This window comes from Poecilia reticulata, linkage group LG3 (genome assembly GCF_000633615.1).
Source record: "Poecilia reticulata strain Guanapo linkage group LG3, Guppy_female_1.0+MT, whole genome shotgun sequence".
NCBI lineage: Eukaryota > Metazoa > Chordata > Actinopteri > Cyprinodontiformes > Poeciliidae > Poecilia > Poecilia reticulata.
The window spans coordinates 10,020,786-10,047,098 of record NC_024333.1 but is presented as its reverse complement, the minus strand read 5'-3'; the positions used below and the strand labels follow the sequence as shown (position 1 = coordinate 10,047,098).

The following is a 26,313-nucleotide window of genomic DNA, read 5'->3' as shown; positions in this document are numbered from 1 at the left end:
TATGTTTTTTTTCTTTAATTTTTATTCATAAAACATTCTTTATGCTGCTGCTTTACTCACTAAATGAACATATGATGGAAAAACGTTCTAGTTTACAACTTTTTGGATTTTTCTCAACTTCAAGTTGTGGTTTAACTGCATATGAAGTAGGACATATTAAAATACTAAGCCACACTAAAATTTACTATTTTTTATTTTTTTTAAATGAAAGTGACTGCAATAAATATTAGTTAACTATTTTAACCATAAGCACAGCATTTAGACAGTGCTAAGCTTGTAATATATTTGAAACACAAGAGAAGGTTGCCCATGTTGGTGAAACGTATTAAATCCAGCATCAGATGGTCAATTCATTCGGGAAACTGCAACTAAATTGTCTGATAAGCAACAAATCAGATGTTGGCCTGAAACAAATATTTCAATAAAGTCTTGTTGAGATGGAAATAATATGTTTCCCTTCTTTCTTTAGTTGTGTACACTACTCATTTTCTGGACTCTGTTTGCTATGACTCAAACCAGACAGACATTTGAGCGATTTATTATTCATTTGAAGTCGTAGCATTCACCAGTGTTACTGTACATCGCACATTTTACAAACGATTCCTTGTCAGGCAAAGGAGAAAAATAATAGATTTTGTATTAGAGTTGGTCTGTCAGTCCAGATGCTAAAAAAAGCTGTAAAATAGTTTAGAAATCAAAAGCCTGTTTCAACATCCTGCTGTTTTGTGTTTGTCAAACCTGCAGATAAAACTACTATTTCATAAAAATGTCAATAGACAACAAACACTTGGAGCCTGTAAACTAGTATTGCGTTTACATTTTACAAACTGCTCAATGTTTCCTTTTTTTATTTTGCATGAATCCGTGTAGAGGGACAATGACAAAGACCATAAAGTCAGACTGGCCATTGGCAATGGAGTCCGAGCAGAAGTCTGGAAAGAGTTCCTGAGTCGCTTTGGAAGCATCCACGTTTTCGAGTTTTATGCCTCCACAGAGGGAAACATAGGATTCCTGAACTACACAGGGAAAATAGGAGCAGTTGGACGAGTTCACTTTTTGCACAAGGTAAGGGTGAGAATATGCAGCGCATATCTGAACTGTGCACACACAGCTTTATGTGCTCAAACGAGTTTTTAACGCATACAGTCATTCACGTTTGAAGTGATAGATCCATCAAACACAGTTTACAAAGGCAAAAACAATGTTTACAAAGACAGCGCATTAAAGCAATTTTTCTAACTGGACTCTAATTTCAATACTCTCTGCAGAGATTGTTTCCCTACACACTTGTGAAGTACGACACAGAGCGCGACGAACCGGTGCGAGATGCCAACGGTCTCTGCATTGAGACCTCGAAAGGTGAAGAGTAATTACAGCCGTGACAGATCTTTTTTTTTTTTTTTTTGGTCTTTTTATTCTGAACTTGGTATTTTTGTCCCAGGTAAGACGGGACTGCTGGTGTCGAAGATTACAGACATCACACCTTTTGTCGGATACGCTCAAAACGAAGAGCAGACGGAGAGGAAAAAGCTACGCAATGTCCTGAAAAAAGGAGACCTTTACTTCAACACCGGTGACCTAATGAGGATCGATAAAGACAATTTCGTTTACTTCCAGGATCGTGTCGGGGACACCTTCAGGTACTGCCCTTCTCCTCACAGTGGATTTGTTGATTGGATAAAACAGCAGAGAGGACACACTTTTCTTTTAATTCTGCCTAGAATGAACCAGAATTTCTTTTTTTTTAACCAAATCCTTAATTAGCTTTTATTTGATGTTTTACTAGATGTCTAAACCAGAAAAAATCAAATAAAATAAATAAAGACTTCAACTGATTGTAAGTTATTTTGAGGACATAGGTGGAAAGGTGAGAACGTTGCGACAACTGAGGTCTCTGACATCCTTTCGATGAGTGACTGTCTGCAAGAGGCCAATGTTTACGGAGTCCAAGTGCCAGGTGATACTCGCTTAGCAAATATCGTTTAGCATAATTTACTTATTACAGCTGAATTTCGTTTGAATTTATGTTATTTTATTTTCATTCAGGGCACGAGGGGCGCGCGGGCATGGCAGCTGCCACTCTGAAGAACGACGCACGGTTTGACGGAAGTAAACTTTATGACCACGTTGTTAGCTACCTGCCATCATACGCACGACCTCGCTTCATAAGGCTGCAGGTAAAATTCAGTGGAAACGAGCGCAAACAGACGGGCTTTGTTCTGCTGTGAACGCGCGGCTGTGATCAGTCCCAGTGACGCGTGCGTGTTCTTTCCTCTCGTTTCAGAGTGCAGTGGAAGTCACAGCTACTTTTAAGCAGATGAAAGTGAAGCTAGTGAATCAGGGGTTTGATCCGGAAAACACCCAGGAGCCTCTTTACGTCCTCGACGACAGAGCGAAGAGCTACGTACCGCTGACGGCTGAGGTCTACCGCTCCATCCTGTCAGGAAGCGTCAAGCTGTAACGAGCTCCACTGGCCGCGCCAGAGACGAAAATCATTTGGGTTTTTTTCTTTTGTTTTTTTTTTTCCACGAATGATTTCCAGCTCAGGGAGACAAATGTCAGTTTAAATGTCCTCATGTTTTTTTTTTAAACATACACAGTAATCAGTGTTGTATTACGACAAGCACATTCACAAGGTAATCGTAAAACTACGTTGTTGTAAATAGCATAATAACTGCTTACCATGCTGCATTAACTGCTTAGACTTTTTTTTTTTTTTTTTTGCTCAGTGTCATATTTGTGTTTAGATTTATCTTTTCAGAGATGGAATGTGGTAAATCTTGTTACAGCTAAAACATGGCATGGATAATGTTTCATAATTTCTTTAAAAATTTGACCTTTTTTCCATAAGCATTGCTTTTATATATGCCTTTAAGGGCTCAGTTGAAGTAATAATCTGTAAGCTATAAAAACATATGGATAACATCCGTATTTGAAGTTGATGTTATCAACCAGTGTCTGTGAAAATAAGCCAAACTGCCAAAACTTAAAGTTACTGTTACAGTAAATTGTGAAGGTTTTCAGTATTTTTGCCCATCAGGAACCCGATGTTACGAGTTAAAAGAGAAGGAGAACACAAGGTGGCGCCAACGCCGCTGTTCACGCTTTGACTTTTCTCTTACTGATGGCATTTTTTTTATGGTGAAAGAGACCAAGGAGTATTTTAGAAGCGTTTAGTTGACTGACAATAAAGTTACAGCTTCTAACAAAAAAATAAATCTAATCAAGCCTTTATTATTTGATTTGAACTTCTAAAAATATTGCATCACAACCAGAGTCTGAAAATATCTTGATATGTTTAAAAAAAAAGTCAAGTTATGTTTGTTTGTTTTTTAAATATATATTTACTTGAACTTTTAATTGAAACAGTGATAATGAAGCTATTTTGCTTAGAAAATTTGTATCACTTCCTACTTTTATATCATGTACGTTATTAATATGATGTGCATCGCAAAAACAGTATTTTCGGGATGCGTACAAACATTTCTGGTTGAGAAATTTAGACAAGATGTAGTTAAAATATTTAAAGGCTTTTCAAAGAAATAGCGGAAGAGATTGTATCTCTGCAGTGACTAGATGATGTTTTTAAACAGTCTAAGGGAACGGTAAGTTATTCAGTTTATTTATAAACGGTCAATTCACACAAATGTCAGATTTTGGTATCTCTAAAGACAAACAGGCCTACATAATTACCAGAAATCTCAAATAAACCCAAAACAGTGGAGTCCAATTCCACATTTGGGGTGAAAACGACAGTCTGTGACTTTGTCCTGGAAAGAGACAGAGATAAAATCAGAACTTCTGTCTTGTCTAAGGACATAATCAGAAACATGAAAGGTTTTAGAGAGTTAGGATATCGGTTTGTAAAAAACAGATATCTACAAATTCTTGCCCAATACAAACAGGTTAAACCTGAGTTCAGTTGAGTGGACTCAGGTGAGTGCAGTTGGACTCACGTCATTTCATTCCATGACTTGCTTTCATTTCATGGAAGCAAGTCATTCTTCCGTTCTTTTTTTAGGTATTGTATCATTTGTTATTCCTTTATGGACAGTTTGATTAGTTAGATAATGAATATATAGAGCAATGAAAGTTAATCTTTGATTTCCGTTTTTTCCACATGTATGGTTACTCAACAGACCATTAAGATTCATAAAAATCTTTCTTATAGCCAATCTCAACTAGTTTTATTTCTCTTATTAATTTATTTCAAACTGTTTGAAAGAGAGAGAGAAACAGAGAGAGAGAGAGAGAGAAAGAGAGAGAGAGAGAGAGAGAGAAAATAAGTAGCCAGTATAGGACAAGAGAAAATGTATGCATACAAAACCAAGAACAAAATAATTAGCTTATCGCTACTTTTCTGTTTAAAAAAAAAAAAATTTACATTTGATGCATTTTAAAGGTTGCTATAACAATGCATACATGAGCATTTTCATATGACTGTCTCAATGTGTTTGCACCATACGAAATGAATTGTCTCTATTGCAATGTCCGGATACATTAAAAATGTTTCAGCTGTTATTTTTAAATCTTCTTTTCTATAAAAGTGCTACAACTAACAGTGTTCAAGAAATGTGAGGTCACTGTGAATTTAGCTGTTACACCAGATGTTTGCATACATTGTTAGATGAAAAAGTTAAATGAAAATAAACCTCTGGGTGTATGTTGAGACAGCACATCTTTTTATCAAACGTCGGGAAAATTAAAAGAAATGTGGCTGTATTGCAGAAACAAATTGTGGACATCAACAGATCCGGTTCATTTTGTAAATGAATTTCCAGAAGCTGTGCCAATGTTTTCGAGCGAAATGCGAGGATCGAATCCAGAACGAAAACATAAGACAAGTCCTGTATCGATGTGGGGTTGAAATATCAACTCAGGTTGGCATTTTAAAAGCAACTCTTTAAGTTTTGGTTTTGTAGCCATCAAGAGCCCTGAGCTTAGTGTCATGCTGAGAATTTAAACTCAGAAATGCATGAATACATTTCTGAGTTTAAAATATGTAATAAAAATGCCAACAAAACCACTGTTACTCAGGCATTGAAGTGTAGAAACTATGTCGTTAGTTATAACTGATTTAAAACAGGATCAGCTGTAAGATTGGTCTGATTTATCACACAGTGTGCAGATTGATGCTTCAAACCACACTGAATTAGTTACTATGTGATGATTTCAGTGTTAAATATTTAATAAAACTCTGATGATTGATCTCAGTCAGTGATAACTGTAAATGAGAAACATGCACATCATCCCACTGAGTACTTTTTCAACAAACTTCTTTTGCTCATTGCTATGTTTTAAATAACGATCTGACGCTTTAAGCCCAAATGATTGTGCTGGACCCCTGGAACATAGGACCCTGGGACCACATATTTACCCTTTCAGCAGTGGTATGAAAAACGTATATGGACCCTTGTTTTCTTTTTTTACAACCAGAAGAGGGGGAAGTTGGGCAAAGTTCAGGAGGCGTAAGCGAATCAAAACTTTTCACCGCAGTGGTTGAGGCTCTCTTAACCCTCAGGACTGAGTGCAATCCGGAGCGCAATGATTGCATACATCCTATTTACCGTTCTGGCAATTTTGCCACTGTTCGTCTATTTGCGAAATCCATATTTTCTGGGGGATTTTAGATACACGGTCACTGCAATTCGCATCGGCATCCGAATGAGCAAAATCAAGAAGAACTTCTCCAGCCTGCTGGACTGCTTCTTGGATAGAGTGGAGAAGCATCCCGAAAAGACTTTTCTGATCTTTGAGGAGAGCTCCTACACGTACAGCCAGGCCGACAGGGAGAGCAACAAAGTAGCCAGAGCTCTGTCGATGCACGCCCAGCTGAAGGAGGGGGACACAGTCGCTGTGTTTCTGGGCAACGAGCCCCACTTTGTGTGGCTCTGGCTGGGTCTGGCCAAGCTGGGCTGCGTGGCGTCGCTCCTCAACTCCAACCTCAGGTCCAAGTCTCTGGTCCACTGCTTCTCCTGCTGCGAAGCCAAGGTCCTCATCGCCGGTGCTGGTAAGTTGGAGTCACTTTTCAGAGAGGGGTCCATTTATAGAATTTTTTTCAGGTTTTTATTAATTTTTTTCTATATCCCATTTTTCCGAGACCCCTTTTTAATGTCACGTGACTTGCTCAGAAATGAATGATTTTGTCCAATGAGCTTTTTTTTTTTTTTTTGTGTGTGTGTTCCTGTTTTTGAATGTCTATTGAAGCCAGTGCTAATGTTATAACGCATTTGTGTTTATTTCGACACAAACTATTGGGTAGATGAAATTAGTTAGACTATGGTTCTCAAACTGTGGTTCGAGTTCTTCTTGTGGTACGTGCTTCTTCTAGTGTTGTGTTCCTGTTAAGCTGGATCTTGGGTTCTTGGGTCTGGGAATAATATTAAGCCCAACCTAATCTTGTTTCAGTTTGCTGCTGGAAAAACGGTAGGCTTTGACAATCAATGTTTATAAACCAGCCTGACCACTGTTAGTGACACAAGCTTACAACAGTGTATTTCTCTAAATGTTGACCTTTCAATCACTAACGTAATGTTCACTAAAGGATCTCGAATCCAAGAATCACACATATTCAGCGATGAATATGTGTGATTTGAGATATGAATAATTAGAAAACAAGATAAACCAATTTTTTTTTTTTTTTATTTGGGCATCAAATTATATTCAAGGTGGCCATGTTGGATTTTTCAAGTGTTCACTTGAAATTTTGACTTCTGACTTGTTATACAAACCTGTACATTTAAATTGTCAGGAAAAATAATGGAGTTCATAGTTTGACTGCATTGTATAACCCAATATGCAATGGCAGCAAACATGATTTTTTTTTTGTAACAACAAAGCAAAACAGTCCAGTCGGACTTTTAAAATATGCATTTTATTTATTTTTAGTGGTTCTTGCAACAAAAAGTTTGTTTACAAAAGGTGTGACTTTCAACACAGAAACCAAAAGCTACAACAGAGTTTAATTATTTTTATATTTCTGTTGCTATATCAGATACACGGGCTGCAGAAAAGGGAATTAAAGTTAATTTCCCCCCTTTTTGTTTTTTCAGAAATAGAAAAATGAACCCATCACATCCAAACTGACCACGTTCTACATTCTGTTTGAAAAGCAGCTTAGCGGTGAACTGCTAGCAATGCAAGCAGATAAAAATAAACATTTTACAGCACCATGTGTGAAAAGTGCTATAAAATAGTTTATACTGTTGTGCAATTTCCAATAAATCAAACAGCTGTAGATTAAACTACACGTGCAATATTTGTAACTTTCTTGAGAACTATCGTTCATATTTGCACAGACCTCTAATGCCACTTTTCTTCTCTCTTTCTCTCAGACTTGCGCGGAGCCGTAGAAGAAGTTTTGCCAGCTCTGAGAGAGCAGGGCATACGTGTGTTTATCCTCAGCGACCACAGTGACGTCGAAGGCATCGAAAGCCTCTCCGATAAGATTGAGTGGACCTGTGACGAGCCTCTGTCGCCGCAGCTGAGAGCAAATGTCAGCCTCAAAACTCCTGCGGTCTACATCTACACATCAGGGACCACGGGTAATCAGCCGTCCTGGTCTGACCTTGACCTGTTCCTTCCGTAGCGTTTCTTGGTAGCTGTGGCCTTGAACTGCACACAAAAGGCTTTTAATAGCAATATTATCTTTTAGGACTTCCGAAGGCAGCTGTAGTTAACCACGAGAGGGTATGGATGTCAGCTTTTCTCCAGGCTATAATTGGTGTGCACTCCAGCGATGTTCTCTATTTGTACCTGCCTCTCTATCACACCTCTGGATTTCTGATGGGACTCTGCGGAGCTATAGAGCGAGGTAATCCATGTGAGACTTCAATCAGACATGTCGCCTACGACTATGAAAGAGTCGATGAGTGAACCATGAGTAGCTAGAGCGATGGTGAGTGTTAGAAGAAATGTGGAAAAGAACCTAAAAGAAAGTGAATTAAATCAATATCTTAAAAATGTGACGATGTCCAGTAGCTATTTAGTCAATGTCTGTCTGCTGCTTTATGTCAACGGTGATGTCAAGTTTACGTAAGGTTAAACCAATATAACCTCAAGTAATAGGCAATCTGGTTCTGGTTTCCAATGTTTGTGTTTGAAAGACTCAAAGCTCAGTTTACAAACCTGTAAACACTATTGATCCCTTAGCTAGCCCCGTATTTCGTTTTCTGCTGATATCTATGCGTCTTCCTTTTTCAGGCATCACTGTGGTTTTGAGACGGAAATTCTCAGCTTCCAACTTCTGGAACGACTGCAGAAAGCACAATGTGACCGTCATTCAGTACATTGGAGAGATCATGCGTTACCTGTGCAACACACCAAAGGTGAACATTAGTTTGATATCACATGATCCCAAAAGACCTTCATTAACCCTGCTGAATTTAGAGCACACTTTGATCAAGCAGCAGACTCAGCCTTCTTTAAAAAGTTTAGTCATTTCTTAAATATCCAAGAACTTGGATAATTTAATAACCTCCTCAACAGTGGAGAAGAATGACTCTCTTTTTTTTTTTTGAACAAAAAACTTTTATTAGTTTTGCAGACATACTCAACAACTGACATCTCAAATCACTTACATCCATTCTGGTACTACAAAACAAATAACATGAACAACATCTGAACAGTTCGACGAGCTGTAGTTTCAGGGAGTACTCCCTTCCTTGTTCCATATGATTTACATCAAGTTACATATGTATTACCAGTATAAGATATAAGATATTTAATACAGGGAAATTCTTTTTCAGTAATTTTTACTTACATTTTGAAAAAGACGTACATAGTACATTGGTGTACCCAGAGTGCCCCAATGTGTTTGCATCTATATTTACTTACTACAATGTCAAATGTAAATGTGTCACCAGAGGATTCCACCTCTTCTTAAATAAATCGGTTGTCATCAATAATTTTGCTGTTATCTTCTCCATTGTATAAACGCTCACTAGCCTCTCTTTCCATTGATTTATAGTAGGGGATAAAGGYTTATACCAATGTATTGTTATCATTTTTTTAGCTACCAGTACCATAATTCCAAATAGATATCTTTTTTCTTTGCTTAAGAGATCACTTGGGAGTAATCCCAGGACCAAGACAAGAGGGTTCCATTCAATGTAAACATGTAAGATATTAGAGATCTCCCTTCTAATTCCCTCCCAAAACCTTTTAATMTTTGGACAATCCCAAAAAATGTGAGTATGGTCCCCAATTAGTCCACATTGTCTCCAACATAAATTTGATTTAGATTGATTATATTTTGAAGTAACACTTGGTGTTTTGAAGTATCTAACGTTTATTTTCCAGTAAAATTCTTTCCATGTTGGGCTATTGGTCAGTTTATGTCCAGTTTCACATATTTGTTCCCATTCCTGATCTTCAATCACCACATTCATTTCCAGCTCCCACTTTTCCTTTATCCCAGGGGATCCCTCCGACATAGATGTCTTTAAGCATTTGTATAAGTTTGACACAGTTTTGCCAGATTTTTTTTCCTTGGAAATCTTTATGTAGAACCTTTCTAAATCAGTGGGTCGTGATTTAAGAAGAGACCATTCAGTATGGGACATCAGGTAACTTCTCAGTTGTAGATATCTGTAAAAATCTTTTGTAGTCAACTCATATTCCTCCTTAAGCTGACTAAACGATTTCAAAATCTCTCCTTCAAACAGGTCTTCAATAAAAGTTAGATTTTTGGTCTGCCAATTCCGGAACTCTGAATCAAGTTGCCCTGGTATAAAGTTTATTATATCTGAGATTTTTAAGGCCCTCGATATGGATTGTGGAGCTTTCATCCTTTTTCTAACCATGCTCGAAGTCTTTTGTGTGCTTTTCATCCATGTATTTGTAATTTCGTGCTTATTCCAAGTTTCAATCGAGCAAAATGCAAGTGCCTGTAATGTTAATTTGGGGCAAACACTTTGTTCTAATGACAGCCAGGTTGTTTCTTTATTTTGTATTAGCCACTCTGCAGTTGCATGCAATTGTGCTGCCCAGTAATATAATTTTAAATTTGGTAAGTTAAGACCTCCACTAGATTTATCGTTAGTCAGCTGTGCGAATTTCATTCTGGCTTTTCTCTTCTGCCAGATAAAGGTAGAAATCATTTTTTGCAACTTTTTAAATGTTTTTGACGGAATCCAAATAGGAAGGGACATGAACAAATATAGCAATCTGGGGAGAATGTTCATTTTAACCGTTTCAATCCTTCCAAAAAAGGAAAGCGGCAAAATTTCCCATCTTTCCAAATCTTTTTGGATTTGATCCAATAATTTCCCATAATTTGTTTTGTATAGTCTGGAAACGTCCGTGGCAATATTAATTCCTAAATATCGAAATCCACTAGGTGACCAATTAAAATTCACTAATTTTGATAGTTCTGAGGGCCAGGTCCCTCTTATCATCATGGCCTCTGATTTTGATTCATTTACTTTGTACCCTGAAACTGCACCAAAGTCTTTCAGACATTTTAAAATATTTGGTATAGAGTTTATCGGATCTCTAATGTAGAGTATGACATCATCTGCGTACAGTGACAATTTGTGAGTTCTAGTATCATCTGATATACCTAGAATTGATGGGTCCGTCCTAATTAACTCTGCTAGAGGTTCTATACTAATAGCGAACAAAATCGGTGAAAGACAGCATCCCTGACGCGTTCCCCTTTTCAAGGGGAAGCTTCCTGACATATAACCATTCACGCGCACTCTAGAGGTTGGGTTGGAATATAGTACTTCAAACCAATTAATAAAGTTTCCATCAAAACCCATTTTCAATAAGACCTGCTTTAGGAACATCCAATCCACCCGGTCAAATGCCTTCTCGGCATCCAGACCGAGAAGCATTGACTGATATGGGTGTTGTTGGCCAGCTGAGATTATATTTAAAGTACGTCTAATATTGTTTATTCCAAGTCTGTTTGGTATGAAGCCCGTTTGATCGGGGTTAATAAGTTTGTTAATAATCTTTTGTATTCTTTTAGCTAGGATGGCACTTAAAATCTTTACATCATTGCACAGTAAACTAATAGGCCTGTAAGACGCGCATTTTGTGGGGTCTTTAGCTTCTTTGTGTATGACCGATATGATTGCTTCCGCCCACGTTTTAGGAGGATCTTTCGATTTTAAAGCATAGTTGAACACTCTGCATAAGAGTGGTGTAATCTCAGCCTGAAAGTTTTTATAAAATTCACCTGGGAACCCATCTGCTCCAGGTGATTTATTATTTTTAAGGTTTCCAATAACAGATTTAATTTCTTCCTCAGTGATTGTCCCTACCAATGCTTTAGCCTCCCGTTCGTCAATTTTGTTAAGATTAATTTGTTGTAAAAATTGCTTAATTTTATCTGCTTTATCGGGAGTGGTCACAAAATCGTATAATTGTTTATAATATTCTGAAAATGCATTTGCTATTTCTTTGGGCTGTGATATCAACTTTTTGGATAGTGGACATGTAATCTTTTGAACAGTTCGACTTGCTTGTGCTTTCCTTAGCTGAAATGCTAAAAGTCTACTTGCTTTGTTTCCCTGTTCATAATATTTTTGGTTGGCAAAACGTAGTGCTCCCTCTGCCTTGTAAGTTAATAAATCATTCAACTCTTGCCTACATTTTTCCAGGTCCTGTAAAATATCGTCCTTGTTTGTTTTTTTATGTTCAGCTTCAAGTTTCCTAATTTGCTCTTGCACCTGTTCTTGCTTTTTCTCGCGTTCTTTTTTTATTTTTGAGGAAAATGAAATGATTCTGCCCCTTAAGTAGGCTTTGGCTGTGTCCCAAAGTATAGAGGGGGAAATCCCCTCCCTATCATTAGTGTCCAAAAAGAAATTAAGTTCGTCTTTTATATATTGAATTGTCTCTGGATTATTTAAAAGTGATACATTCAATCTCCATAGTCTTAAGGGTTTTTCTAGGTCCACTTTCATGGACATTATCACAGGTCCATGATCCGAAATAGTTTGAGGTTCAATATGACAATTCACCACTCTATGGGCCTCTTGTTTAGTGACACAAAAAAAGTCAATTCTAGAGTGACTCTTGTGTACCTTGGAGAAATGGGTATAATCTCTGGTCTTTGGATGTTTTGCGCGCCAAATATCAACAAGCCCTAGTTCCTCTATTAAGTTCTTAAGCACTTTCGTTTTTAATAATTGATATTTTTGTTCCGTTGGGAATTTGTCCATGTAAAGATTTAAGACACAGTTAAAGTCTCCACCCAATACGATTATTCCTTTTGCATGTCCCGCTAAAGTTTGGGCTAACTCTTTAAAAAAACCTGGATTRTCCTCATTTGGGGCGTAAACATTCATAATTGTTAGGGTGGTTCCTCCAATCGAGCCAACGACCATTATCCAACGACCTCCTTTATCTTTGAGTACGTTCTTTGCTACAAAGTTTAAAGATTTATGATATAATATTGCTACTCCCCTTTTTTTATAGTTATCAYAGGATGCGCTGAATATCTGTCCTACCCATTCTCTTTTTAATTTAGCATGTTCTRCTTCATTTAAATGAGTTTCTTGCAAGAGCCCGATTGTGCAGTCCAATCGTTTCAATTGTGATAGAATTTTTTTCCTCTTGATAACGTGGTTCACACCATTGAATGACTCTCTTTTAACAGGAAGAAACCTCCAGCATAACCAGACAAAGATCACGGCTGTTATGCTCAGAATAACATTAAATATATTTGTCATTTCTCAGATTTCTTCTACCTGAGAAATGGCAAAAAATTGGCTTTTTGTTAAATTTAAATGCTTCAGTCAATCATGTGAATTTGAATGCTAGATAAATTAGAAAGATAAAGAAAAGGTTATTTCTCTTAAAATATAATGGCTTTATGATTAACCCCCTTTTTAGGAAGCTGATTTCTCTTCTTTTCTCCAAACACAGGTCTGATCATTGCAAGACTCATTAAATAAAATAAAAAACATAAAAAACACCGAACCTGTCTGACATGAAAGAGGCTAAAAACATTCAAAAAGCAACACAGTTTGGAAGGCAATACAGATGAGAAACAAAGCTGAGTCACAAGCAGCTGTTAGGTTTGATACTTTAGTATTAGATTTATTAGTTACTTTTTCACTGGATGGTTTGGACGTTTCTTTTTTCCTTACTAAATGAGATCATAACTTCAAAACCTCTATCTATCTAGTCAGATATAGCTCCCTAGCTAGCTCTCTAGCTTTCTAGCTTTCTAGATAGCTCTCTAGCAAGTTAGCTAGCTCTCTATTTACTCATGTTTGTGTGAAATTAAGATTTGTTTGATAACCTGAAAACATTTAAATTACATTTAAAAACCTGTAGAAATATAAGAGGAGCTGGCCTACACATACAGGAGCTCTGTGTTAAGAGTGCCGTGTGGTTGAGGTCCCAGTGGAAGAGGCTTGTTTACACTGATATATTGGGAGGGATGTGAAAAGCAGGGAGAGTTTATGACTGTAGCAGCCTGGTGTGAGAAGCTTGTCCTCAGTCTGGTGGAGCCAGTCTGTGGGTACATTGTGACTGAGACCAGGAGGCCAGACAGGGGCAGGTTGTGTTGTTTATGAGGTTGTCTGCTTTCCTGTTGATTTCACTTTCTGTATTCTCTGTACAACACAGGGTCTTTCTTTTCCTTCCAGTGTAGCAGTGCAACTAACCAGGATTCAATAGGGACGTCGAATCCTTGCTGATAATTTCTGAGCCTTTGAGCCATTAGTTGTTGCTATGTGAAAGTTTTGTTTTTTATTTATTATGTTTCTTTTTCTTAATGTTTTTCCCGGCCATTTTACACGTTTGAAATAAAGATTTGCTTTCATTTTATTTCATATATGTTACAGCCAATCAATCAATCAATCAATCAATCAATCAATCAATCAATCAATCAATCAATCAATCAATCAATCAATCAATCAATCAATCAATCAATCAATCAATCCTATTTATTCAGACACAATTTTGGTCCATAAAAAAACAAGAAACAGACAGAACGACAACAAGAACAACAAAAATAAAATGATCATCCACTGCCATATAAACTCAGTAATTCCTGAGTTTTGAACAGGATTGGACAAAGTGTGAATGATGCTGTTCGTCACAGAGTCTGTTAACCTACACATACATCTGCACATAATGTTTCGAAGCACTGCAGCACAAGTTGGTACTGCATTGACATTTACAAACATCTGACTGGCACCCCGAGTAGCATCCTCGGGGCGTCACCGTAAGAACCTGAAATTTATGCATACTGCTTTTTCTTTATGCATAAAGATTGAAGAACCAGATTGGAGAAACACAAACGTCTTTTTAAAATTCCAGGAAAAAAAGCACAAATAAGCTATTTAGACTGATCAGCACTAAATAGCTAAGTAGCAAATACGCATTAGTGACTTTCGAACCAAATCGTGTGTGCCAGAAGTGAAAGGACAAAATAAAATCCCCATTTTTTCTTTGTTCAAAAATGTATTCGATTTCTATTCAGCCCAGTTTATCTAAATTACCTGAATTGAATTACTTTAATCACTTTTAAAAAAGCTCTTAAAATTCCAGATGCTGTCTTTACAATGCTGCATGCTTGTTCACATGCTGTCCGATTTCTCATTTTCATTTATCCAGCTACATGGCGATACATTTTAAAAGCCACTAAAATGACGTTGCCTAACTCTGCTCTTGCATCATTGTGCAACATTGCTCATAAAGATGCATTGTTAATGTCTGACCTCTCCTCTCACTCTATCTCAGAAAGACTATGAGAAGGATCATAAAGTGAGACTGGCTCTGGGGAACGGGATAAGGCCGGACACCTGGGTTGACTTCCTGCAGCGGTTTGGGAACGTTCGCATCTGCGAATGCTATGGAGCGACAGAATCCAATATTGGATTTGTCAACAACGTGGGAAAAGTTGGAGCCATCGGCAGAGAGCATTTACTCTGCAAGGTGAGAATCGTAATTAGCATAATATGTGTACGTGTATATTGTTTGTGCTTGTCAAATATTTATCTGTACAGGATACATTATCATATACATTCCAATGATTTCTTATTTTTCGTTTATCGTAATCTCCCAGATGTCATCTCCATACGCCCTCATAAGGTATGACACAGAAAAAGAGGAGCCAGTCAGAAACTCCAGAGGATTTTGCATTGAAGTCCCTAAAGGTGAGTTCGTTCAGATTCAAATCTAACATCCTTCCTTGACTTTTTTCATAACTTACCGTGGTTTTTGTTTCTCTAACGTAAAGGCGAAGCCGGTCTGCTGGTGGGGAAGATAGGACAGAAAACCCCTTTCTATGGCTACGCCAAGAACAAACAGCAGACGGAGAAGAAGAAGCTGCGAGACGTCTTTGTGCAGGGAGACCTCTACTTTAACAGCGGCGACCTGTTAAGGATAGACGAGGAGGGATTTGTCTACTTTCAGGACCGCATTGGAGACACTTTCAGGTCAGTGGCTGGGACAAAATGGAAAAATCTATACAGATGGACACTTGGAAAAGACAATGAGCCTATGAAGACACAAGGAAAGTTGGTTTACCACCAATAAGTAGTTGCCCTTTTTGGTTAAATAATTTTTAAAGCTCTTGTAACACTGACTGTATCATAATTACCACCAATAAGTAGTTGCCCTTTTTGGTTAAATAATTTTTAAAGCTCTTGTAACACTGACTGTATCATAATTTCAGTCAGAACATATAAATGTATAATTCTAATGATCTTAATACAGAGATAATCTGCATCCTAGGTTGGCCTATTGATTATACTTATAGTAGACAGGCTGAAATGCCATAATGGACACATAAGATCATCATTCGTCATTATTTTTCCAGATCTGGAGATGATTAAGTCACAAAAAGGTCAAATGTAAAAGTGGTATCAGCTGGTATAAATGTTTGCAAGCTAGATTTCACTTAAAATACAACAATTTTCTGAGGTCTGAGTTGTCTCAGGTAGAATATATCAATGTTGGAACTGTAAGTTTTTTCAGTAATCTAACCACTCTATGTGAGACATTAACTGTTGAGAAACTTAAATATTTGACTTTTTGCTTTATTGGGGGGATTTCTCTCCAGGTATAATAGTTTTCACAATATTAGATATATATATTTTTTTGTTATTATCCTACCAACCTGCCGCTAACTTCTCCATGTGCTCTGGCTGTGTTGTCGTCTTGTGCAGGTGGAAAGGAGAAAACGTGGCGACCACTGAGGTGGCTGATCATTTGCTGACCGTGGATTTTATTGAGGAGGCTAATGTTTACGGTGTGAAGGTGCCAGGTAACTTTTATGTCATTACTATCCGTTTCACAACTTTGTAAATAGAAATATAAATTTCTACTTTTAACTGGGCAAGAATATATTTTTTTCTTTATCATTGTAGCACATCAAGTAGAAAGTAATGAAAAAAATTGAATATGACTTCTGAGGAGAACCTTTTCTACCATTGTTGGAAAAGTTATTCTCAAGTTAAAGACTTGTGATCTAATAAAGTTGTCTTTTAACATTGACTGGGACTGATTAGGGCACGAAGGAAGGATTGGAATGGCGGCGCTGAAGCTGAAAGAAAACACGGACTTTGATGGAGCAGCCGTGTATGAGCACGTCAAAAACGTCCTGCCCAGCTACGCCAGGCCACGTTTCTTACGGATCCAGGTGACTCAATGTAGAGAGAAAGACGCAAAATGTTTGTAAAATCACCATAAAAATTCTCATAGTGACAAGAAATTGTTCCTGGGACAGGATGCTGTAGCGGTGACCGGGACGTTCAAGCAGCTGAAGGCGAAACTGGCTGAGGAGGGTTTCGACCCCGCCGTCATCCAAGACTCTTTGTTTTTCCTGGAGGACGGTAAAGGCTACGTACCCATGACTCAGGAGATTCTCGCCGCCATCCGCGAGGGATCGCTCAAGCTCTGAATGAGTCGAGTGATGCGTCTGATTTTAAACGTTTTAGGCAATGACAGGCTGCAGAGGAATGCAAAATGACCAACATACTGTACATTCAGCATGTTTTCAAAGGGTGAGAGGGAAAATATGTCCTACAGGAATATTTAATTGATTATAGTTGTTTTTGTTTACATTTATATAATTCAAATGTAAATAAAACAATTTTTAAATAAATCCGGTTCCTATTTCATTTATAATTTTGTATTATTTATTTCACCAATTTACAATGGATATCTGGAGGCAATTTGCAAAACAAGGGATTCAAACAAACGTCCAGCAGAACCAGGCTAAGTGTGAGCATCCGTTTTCAGCAACTGAGTGTTGAGATGACAGGAGGGAAACACCGAAGCCCTGAGCCTGGAGTTTATTTATATATGGGAAAATGAAGCAAGAAAAACAAAAACACATAGTAGTTCCTCCCCAAATGGTTCTGTTTAGGAAAGGCTGGACACAAAATCACCGAGCCAGGAGAACTTTTTGTGTTAAAGAAAAAAGTAAAAGATACATTCAGTTTATAGCAGCAATTGTCCATCAACAGCTTAGTCAAAAAAATAAAAAGATAAATAAATTTCCACACAACTAAGCAGAACTGCAAAACCAGGGTTACCTTCTACAGTAATAAAAATGAGAGTATGTATATTTAGTTGTTGGTAGCAATAGCTTTATCAACGGCACAGTTCAGTAATAAACAGACTAGACACAAAAAACTGAGCTAGAAATACTTTCTATGATGCAGAAAAAGTATAAGTATAGAAGGTACATGTCAGCTTTCTGGCTCAGTTAAAATAAATAAAAGGTTGATACCAGTGGCATTGATCCAGGAGTCCTTCCTATAATAATGAAACACAAGGAGTTATGGTATATAGTTAATGACATTAGAAGTTTGAGCTGTGGCTCAATTCAGACAAATCAAACAACCAAACAAAATAATAGCTGGCTAAACTCAGATAAACTAAGTCTGAAGTACTTTCTATTGTATAAAGAAATAAACAGAGTACTCTCTATAATAACTGAGAAACAAAAGAACATGTATGCTTGCAGCTAATGCTACTGATAGCTCCATCTACGACTCGGTGAGGAAGGAAACCAGAGCGAAACACAGAAACGGTGAGCGGGGTGTACTTTTATTGGAAATAAAAACAAAGAAGACACGAAGTGTACAAAAAATGTATTTTTGTTGACATTGTTGAAGGTTGCGAGCTGACTGAATTGCCGTTCGTTGATTTGAGAGTTACTGAGGTTCGGCACCATTGGCACTTTCCAGTGGAGAGGTAGAAGGCGAGTTTGCAGCAGGAGAAGAGAGCATGAGGTTCACCCTCCTGCAGCTGGAGGAGAGGGCTTTCTGACCGGCGTGCGCCACCTTCAGAGGGCAGTTTAGCGGGTGTCTGCTGCACTGGGCCCACTGGTTGCAGAAACTGGGAACACTGTAGAACTTTATCAGCTTTTTAAGGACCTGTTTCCCCGGAAGACTCGAAGGCATCTCGGCGATCGTCGACATAGGGCCGGATTCTGTGGCTGACGGCACGGGGAGGCCGGGCGCTCCGTCCTGCAGACCAGGTGTCGTTTCACAGTCGAAGCTAAACAGCGCCCAGTAGGGCAGGGGCTCGCTGCTGCAGCTGAGGGAGCGCATCGGCCTCCTGGGTCGATTCCAAGCTTTGTCGATCCACAGATCTATCTGAGCCTTCTCTAGCTGGGTGACCACGTCTTCCTTTTCGTCAGCCATGGCGTCCAGGTGGAGATCTGGATTCTCTTCTTTCCCCGCCGCCTTTTGCTCGCCGGATCTCAGCTGGTCAGCTTTGTTGAAGCTGAGCTTCTCAGCGAGCAGAGTATCAGCAGTTTTAGAAATAAAGGCCCAGTCCTTGAGGATGTCTTCCACCGTGGTGAACTGTGACGTCACCGTGAACCGAATGATGCGTTTCGTGTGGATTTCTGCTGGGATGAGGTACATGGTGCCAGAACGGGTCAGTCTCCTCAGCAGCTCCTGGGTCAAAGCATTTCCTTCCTGGAAGAAAAAAATAAAAATATAAAAAAATAAATATAAAATACCAGCATGCATGAAAATAGTTGAAGAGCTAAATCTGTTTCACACCTATCTTGTTAAGCAGCATTGCTTGACCCTTTGACCAAGGCGTGATTAGGACATTCATGCAATTTGTCAGTAATTGACCAAAGGGCATGTTGCCTCATACAAAAGATAAAGCTTTTCTTAGCACATCTTTATTGTTTAGTGTCATGTTTGCGTACTTTCAGACAGAAAACCACCAAGCCGAGATGTCTCTCAGCGGGAACCTCAAAATTTGGGTCACTCCTTATGTGAGACTCCAAGAGTTTCGCCATCTCAATCCCCTAAAACAGAAAAAATTATAATATGTTCCTGAACCTCCACTAAGTGGATAGTTTCACATTTATTTTGTTCAATATATGATATTTGTTCTATAATTGTTCACAATTGAAGAGCGTAAAGTCACTTGCATGTCTGACATGAGCCTGGAGGTTTTTCAGCCCAAAGGAGCGCATGACGAACCAGAGCTTCAGAGATCGGAAACGCCGACTGAGGGGAATTTGCCAGTGCTGGACGTCAGGAGGAAAAGAAGTGTTACTGGGCGAAGAAGCTACTGAAGGTTTGACTTTGTGAAAAACGCGATGATTCTGGTACCATAAAGTCTGTGGCTGCCCGTGAATTTTCATGTCTGAGGTAGACGGGATCCACACTGAAGGTCTGCTGGAGTTTATGTTTGTCCTTTACCCTAAAAAAAAAAAGCAGTTTGAGTCCATCATCTTCGCTCAAAACATCTGATTGATTCCCCCCCCTTTGAAATGTAAAATGTTAATTTGATTCAGAGGGTGAGACAATGTTCTGACTCACCAGAAAGCTGTGCAGTCAAAGTGAACCATCATCCACTTCGAAGGGTTGAAAACAAAAGACTGTGCGAAGTCGATGCCCTCCAGGGACCAGCGTAGCTCTGGACAGAAGTAGGCTGAGCCGGCATAGGCAGCGTCAACATGAAGCCACAGTCCCTCTTCTTCACCTGTGTTAAAAAAAAGAAAAAAAAAGATATTATTTCCATCACTGTGGATGATGCAAAAAGCACAGATTTTGTCTCATCGATGATATATTTTGAAGTGAAGCTTGGAGACTCACAGATTGGTCCCAGTTCGGAGAGCTTGTCAAATGCACACACTCCTGTCGTTCCTAGAGTTGAACACAGCTGAACAGGAGGGAAACCAGATCACAGAGAGATGTTTCAGGAAATGCTACTGCGAATAATTTAAATAATTATTAACACTAGATCCCAATCTATTTGTGTCTCTTCTATTTTTTTATTAATTTGCTTTTCTTAGTGAGGGATGCTTCCAATGCCTCTCTAGGTTTTGATTTTTTATATTCTAAGAGGTGAAATGTTCTATCCTCTTTTTTTTTTTCTTAGTGTTTTGGGCAAACGATCCAAAGCAGATCTGGCTTTTGGTATATCTAGTCAAACACACTTGAAGTTATTAATACAGCACTCCAGTACAATTCATAGTTGCTAAATAAATCGTGTTATTTATTTACTGGGTCGTGGTTTCACACTTTAAAGAAACCATAGATATTCAAAAAGAGATATGAGAAACTTATTAATACAAACAATGAATTCCTTGCTTAAAACTCAGCCAAAATTAACATTTTCTGACTTTTCTTTATTCCACGTGATTGTGCTCAATTAAGAATAATTAACAGACTTTAAATTGTTTTAAATTACTACAAAGTGTACACTGTGACTTACTACATAAAGAGCTCAAAACGCTCTAAATATGTCAAAAACATAAAACACCAGTGACTTTTCCTCATCAAAACATCAGCAAAACTTTTAAACTACGTATACCATGAAGGGAACGAGGCCCCTCCTCCTGTCCTCCTGAACAGCTTGCTTCAGAGTTTCTCCTCTCAGTGACAGCTTCTCGTCCGCGGGAAGAAACCTGATCTTCACCAGAGCGATCAGACCTGCCTTCTCGACCGACGAATGGGCCTGCAAGAGCAGCCACAAAACAAGTCCTGGTTTGTCTCAACGGATCGATGATGGCGCAGTCGCTGACAGAAAAGAGGCAACGTGGACCTGGTCTGAAGCGTAGGCCACCAGCGTTGAGTTGAGAACTGAGTCGTCCACTTCCTGGTCCAGCCCGGCCTTTAGCTGCAGAATTTTGTCCTTCCTGGCCGCCAGAAGAGCAACTAGTGTCCCCTCACTGACGGTGCTCTAAGAGTTGTTAGATCAAAGGGGGAGGTAGGGGAGAAATTGTGAGGTCCAGGCAAAAGCAGAGGATTCAAAATGAAAAATGCAGTTTGCAAACCTGCAGCAGACCGCCACCCATGCTGTCAGGATGATGATGCAGGAAGAAAAAGGGAAGCCCCAGCGCTTTGCACAACCAGTCCATCACATTAATTTCCAGCTCTGTGCAGGCTGGGCTGGAGGCCTGTGTTAACAGAAAGTCAGAATCAGAATTACATAAGTAATAAAACACAGCCTCCACTTTTTGAGGGGTTGTGTGCTGTGCTGCGCTCTTACCCAACTGAAGCCCACACAATTGATGGCGTCGGCCAACATGTCCCCCAACATGGAGGGCCACGAGGTCAGACTGGGGTAGTAGGCGTGCATGTGAGGGCTCTGCCAGTGAACCATCTGGACAAAAACAGAAGAAAACACTCAAGCTGCTGCATTAAGTGTAGAATCAGTTTTTTTTTTTTTAACATTTGTTGACATGACGGGCGTTGACAGAAATTTCACCCCGGGCATGATGACTTTCTCAACGTCGTTGAAGATGTCCTCCCAGTCCTCCGGTTCGGTCGGCGCGGCTTCGGGAAGCAGCTCCCGCATGTAGCCGGGCTTCACGTCTGGGATGACTCTCCTCTCCTTGATCGAGCTCAGGTACTTTGTGATGTAGTCCACCAGCTCCTTACCTGCACAGTAACATACACTGAAATCACACTGATGTCACCAGTGGTTGTTTAATTTTATTTTTTTACAAATTTCCAGCTGACTTTGCATGTTTATCTGTCATGAAATGGAGTAAAAGCAGTAAAAGAGAGCCTGTAGTTACTTACCTCTGCGATTGTATTCCTCAACCTGCATTTTTGGAGAAGAGTCCTGTCTTTAACTGAGCAGAGCTGCAACTGGCTGCAGAGATGTGATGTGCACTCGGCATCAGGGATCACAGGACTATATAGACGTCGTTGTGAGGAACACGCCCTGAGTAAGTGACGCGACTGAACCATCAAGCAGATGCTTTTCATGTGTTAGTCTAGTCATCTACCTTTACTTGTGCCTTTGCTCTGTGAGCGTTGAAGCATTCATGTGTGCTAGTTTGAAAATGTAAACTCAGACAAAATATTTGGTGCATTACAATTACAGTATCTCTGCAATTAATTATACTTTTTTTTTTTACGTGGAAAGCATTTGTCCTCATAAAAATTGTCTCCATTTTCTTTTATTTTTTTCCCCCACCAAACAAGATTTACCCCCAAAGATCATTATCTTATAAAGAAAAAAAAATCCTTTAAAAAAAAAGGGAAAGAAAACTATCCAAATTAACCCGGCCCTGTGTGGAGATTTAACCTGTTGTTAACTTATATTAACTATTGTTGAGTACATGTTTTGAAAAATTAGGCTAATTTTAATTCAGTAGAAAAGTAGGCAACGAGATCTCAAAAAACATCACTTGATCTCCAGATATTACTACTGCAGCAGTGGTTCATCTTTATTGAAAAAAAAAACACAAGTTTAAAGTTGCTTAATTCACAGTGTTTCGTCCTCCCCTGCTTCCCTATTAGGTTCTTCCTCCAACTCCCAGGTTACCTTTTTTTTTCCTCAAACCTTTTTACCGTACCCGCCTGGTTTTTGTCTCTTCATTCCCTGGTCATTCATTGTTACGTCCCCGTACCCAGATAATGCTGAGACTCCACTGAATCCCAGTGAGAAGCGTTATTCATAAACGGAGAGAAGAGCAGACATTCCAGGACCATCAACAACTCATCCAGAAAATCACAAAGGATCCCAAACAAGATCTGGAGCTCATTTGAGGCCTCCCTTGCCCCAGTTAGGTCGGAGTTCATAACACAACAGGAGTATGGGTGTGTTAGGCTTCCAAGGTTTAAACCATAAAGCCCATAAACGCACTCCTCTAAAACATTTTGATGATTCCCAAAACTTTTACAAAAATATTCTCTGTAAATTTGTCTGACACAAAACTGACAAAGCATTTTAGAAAATGCGATTCCGACAGCTGTGAAGGTGCGACGGTCTGGGCGTGCTCTGGTGCTTCAGGACCTGGGGTGAATTTTACACCAAAACAGAAGAAAATAAAATGGCTACGGTACAGTAGTACCCACGTTTTCACATCATTGCCTGAACGCAGTTCCAAAACATTGTTTGAGCATCTATAAGGACCGGTGAATGTACAAACCAGACAAAAGTGAGATGCAGGTGACATTATGCAAAATAAATGAACAAAGAGCAAACAGTACAAAGATGACATGAGGCCAAAACCATCACATGTCGCAACTTATCGCTGGCTTTTAAACGGCATGACAAAAGCTGCAGCATCACCTGGACTGTTCACACACCGGTCCGTTTCCAGGGCTTTGTGCTCGACATGTGATACCACTTACATGATCTCACTAGTGTTTAATCAGGGAGCTCATTCAGTTTCAAGCAAACAGTACTTTGGAAAAAAAAACACTCAGGAAAATATTTGAGGCATTAAATTTTCATTCATCAGGACAGAAACTGCTGCTCTGATAAACACACAATGTTATCAGGAACCTTTTTTATACAGAAGCTTTTTCTCTCTGTCATCTGGAAGCAATGGGATTTTTTTTTTTTACATATTATAATAATGCTATATTTTTTCTTTTGCTTATCTCATTGAAATGACCATGTACTGTATTTTTATTTTTCATTTGCCCTATATTTAAATTTCTCATAGCTTTTTTGGGTCTGTAAATTAATTGTCAATTTAACACACATGAACATGGATGAAATTTGAGTTTGTCTCAAACTTCATTACAGAAATAATAAAAAAAAGAACGTCTCTGTAACATAAATGTTTTTTTTTATTGCATTGCCTAGTCGCTGCTTGCTCATAAATATTCAAACAACCGTTACGTGAAATCGAAAACAGTGCGACTATTGTGCCTTTACCCTTTTGTTGCTTCACGTCTGAGAGCCTGATGAAAGCAGGCTGAATTATAATTGCGCAACCGAGGACGGACTGTTGCTTGGTGACATCAAAGACAAAGTGCTTTACGTTCGGTCCTACTTTGGTTGTTTTATTCAAATAAGCTGATAAAACCTGATTGACGTCTGCCTTTATTACATAGAAAATGTCCATGATTCAGAAGACATGAAATATAATTATTTTCATTTTTGAGTCAACTTTAATGGTAATTAAGACATAATATAAAAGGAAACAGGAATTGTTCATTATGTGAATACAATGTAATATTTAAATTTAAACAAAATACATTTACACAACACTGCAGGTGCTTAAGTCACATTGTAAGCCAAATTATCCTACAAATAATGTACTTCAAGAAAAATCCATTCATCCATTTTCTTTACACCCTTGTCCCTTAGTGGGGTCGGGGGGGTTGCTGGTGCCAATCTCCAGCTGACGTTCCGGGTGAGAGGCGGGGTTCACCCTGGACAGGTCGCCAGTCTGTCACAGGGCAACACAGAGACACACAGGACAAACAACCATGCACACACACACACACACACACTCACACCTAGGGGTAATTTGGAGAGGCCAATTAACCTGACAGTCATGTTTTTGGACTGTGCAGGAAACCGGGAGAAAACCCACGGATGCACAGTGAGAACATGCAAACTCCATGCCGGGGCCGGACCTTCTTGCTGCAAGAAGGTCTGCACAATTGCGCCACTGTGCAGCCCGTATTGAGTTTAAATTGTAGGTTGCAAAGGACAAAGTGCAAGTGTCTGTGAGACTTGTCTGTTCTGCGGGGTGAGCCTTTTCTACCACACAGTACCATAGTTGATATCCATTTTTGTTTCGATCAAAGATGCAAGTTTTTTATTATTATTTTTATAATGTGATGGTTCAGAAAAGTGGGCGTATTTTTTTTTTCCTTTCTCTTTACGCTCCAGTCAGTGTAAAAAGACTGGAGCCAGTTGGTGGCGATATTGAGCTGCCGAGCTRATTCTAAACAATAACAGACTAATAATAAGAAGAAGAAGAAAGAGGAGGAGGAGGAAGCGGAACAAGAAATCAGAAATCAGCTGTCAAAAAAGTAGCTTAAATGTAACCAGCAGTTTGGAGAAAAGGTAATGTTGCGTTGAGGTATATTTTAGTAAACAGCTCTTGCTACGTATTTTATTGTAAAACAAACGGAAAAACCTGTAGGCGTCGCGTTGAATTCAGTTGTAGCTGTGAATGATGAAGCTGAAGTTGGTTTCCATTTCTAGCTTCCAATAGCTAAATGGCAATTTTTCACTACCTTCCCAATCTTTAATCGACTTTAGTTTAAAAACTACCACACCTACCTAGACACTTCAAACCTGGACAGGATTATTCTGTTCTAACAGCAGAATATTTACAGCCATGATTGTGATTGTGAAACCTTTTTCTGATTTGTGAAACTTCAATAAAAGTTGATTTTCAAAAGTTTTTTTTGTCAACTGGATCACCTTAGATCTGCTCTAATTAAAAAACTACAACTCCTAGACACTTCAAACCTGGATTAGATTATTCTCCTCTTCAAGATGGATATTTAAAACCTTGTTTGTGATTTGTGAAACATTTTTCTGATTTATGAAAACTCAATAAATTTCGATTTTCACCATTTTTTGGCATCTTTTTCATACTAGAACTGCTCTAATAAAAAAAAATACAACTCCTAGACACTTGAAACTTGGACTGGATTATTCTCTTCAAGATGGATATTTAAAACCATGTTTGGTATTTGTGAAACTTTCTTCTGATGTGTGAAACTTCAAAAAAAGGGCGATTTCACCACTTTTCTTTTATATCTTGGTCACACAAGAACTGCTCTATTTCGAAAACTACGACCCCTAGACTCTAAAAACCTCGACTGGATTATTCTCAACTAAGAAAATAATATTTAGAACCATGTTTGGGATTTGTGAAACTTGTATCTGATTTGTGAAAACTCAATGAAGTTCAATTTTCACCATTTTTTGGCATCTGGATCACCATAGATGTGCTCTAATTAAAAAACTACAACTCCTAGACACTTCAAGTGGAGTTTTCCCCCAGGTAATTCATCCATCCTGGAAACTTACATTTCACTAAGTATTGGTTCAACTGTTCCTCATCAGATGTTTTCTTCTCCACGGTTCAGTTTGACAGAACCAAGAAACCGGCTGATCAAGCCAAGAGCGGCCAGAACCGGTCTGCGATAGATT

At 38.7% G+C, this 26,313-nt stretch overlaps 4 protein-coding genes across 6 annotated transcripts in view; 3 read left to right on the top strand and 1 right to left on the bottom strand.

Moving 5' to 3' along the window:
- LOC103462052 (very long-chain acyl-CoA synthetase) overlaps nt 1-3,300 on the top strand; it is a 10,360-nt gene extending 7,060 nt beyond the window's left edge. The window contains exons 5-10 of the mRNA XM_008404546.2: nt 871-1,065; nt 1,269-1,359; nt 1,442-1,640; nt 1,860-1,957; nt 2,047-2,177; nt 2,285-3,300. Of these exons, the coding sequence (XP_008402768.1) occupies nt 871-1,065; nt 1,269-1,359; nt 1,442-1,640; nt 1,860-1,957; nt 2,047-2,177; nt 2,285-2,461 (891 nt within the window). The 3' untranslated portion in view covers nt 2,462-3,300. The remainder of the gene's footprint in view (nt 1-870; nt 1,066-1,268; nt 1,360-1,441; nt 1,641-1,859; nt 1,958-2,046; nt 2,178-2,284) is intronic.
- A 2,150-nt stretch (nt 3,301-5,450) lies between these two features.
- Nucleotides 5,451-17,085, top strand: LOC103462053 (very long-chain acyl-CoA synthetase-like). Its single transcript, XM_008404547.2, has 10 exons — nt 5,451-6,010; nt 7,335-7,544; nt 7,655-7,813; nt 8,203-8,327; nt 14,704-14,898; nt 15,029-15,119; nt 15,203-15,401; nt 16,134-16,231; nt 16,476-16,606; nt 16,694-17,085. The coding sequence occupies exons 1-10, from the start codon at nt 5,545-5,547 to the stop codon at nt 16,865-16,867; spliced, it is 1,848 nt and encodes a 615-aa protein (XP_008402769.1). The 5' UTR covers nt 5,451-5,544; the 3' UTR covers nt 16,868-17,085.
- Nucleotides 17,086-17,273: 188 nt separating this feature from the next.
- Nucleotides 17,274-22,053, bottom strand: hdc (histidine decarboxylase). The gene is made up of 12 exons (XM_008404550.2): nt 21,975-22,053; nt 21,658-21,830; nt 21,439-21,552; nt 21,224-21,346; nt 20,992-21,129; nt 20,761-20,904; nt 20,040-20,106; nt 19,764-19,926; nt 19,554-19,644; nt 19,370-19,468; nt 19,142-19,243; nt 17,274-18,899 (listed from the first exon to the last, which is right to left on the bottom strand). The coding sequence occupies exons 1-12, from the start codon at nt 22,000-22,002 to the stop codon at nt 18,129-18,131; spliced, it is 2,013 nt and encodes a 670-aa protein (XP_008402772.1). The 5' UTR covers nt 22,003-22,053; the 3' UTR covers nt 17,274-18,128.
- Nucleotides 22,054-25,120: 3,067 nt separating this feature from the next.
- usp8 (ubiquitin specific peptidase 8) overlaps nt 25,121-26,313 on the top strand; it is a 16,616-nt gene continuing 15,423 nt past the window's right edge. For 2 of the 3 annotated variants that reach the window (XM_008404555.1, XM_008404551.1), the window contains exon 1: nt 25,121-25,212. The gene's annotated coding sequence lies outside the window, so the exon portion shown is untranslated. Of the gene's footprint in view, nt 25,229-26,313 lie in introns of all 3 variants that reach the window. The other variant, XM_008404552.1, reaches the window with a different exon arrangement.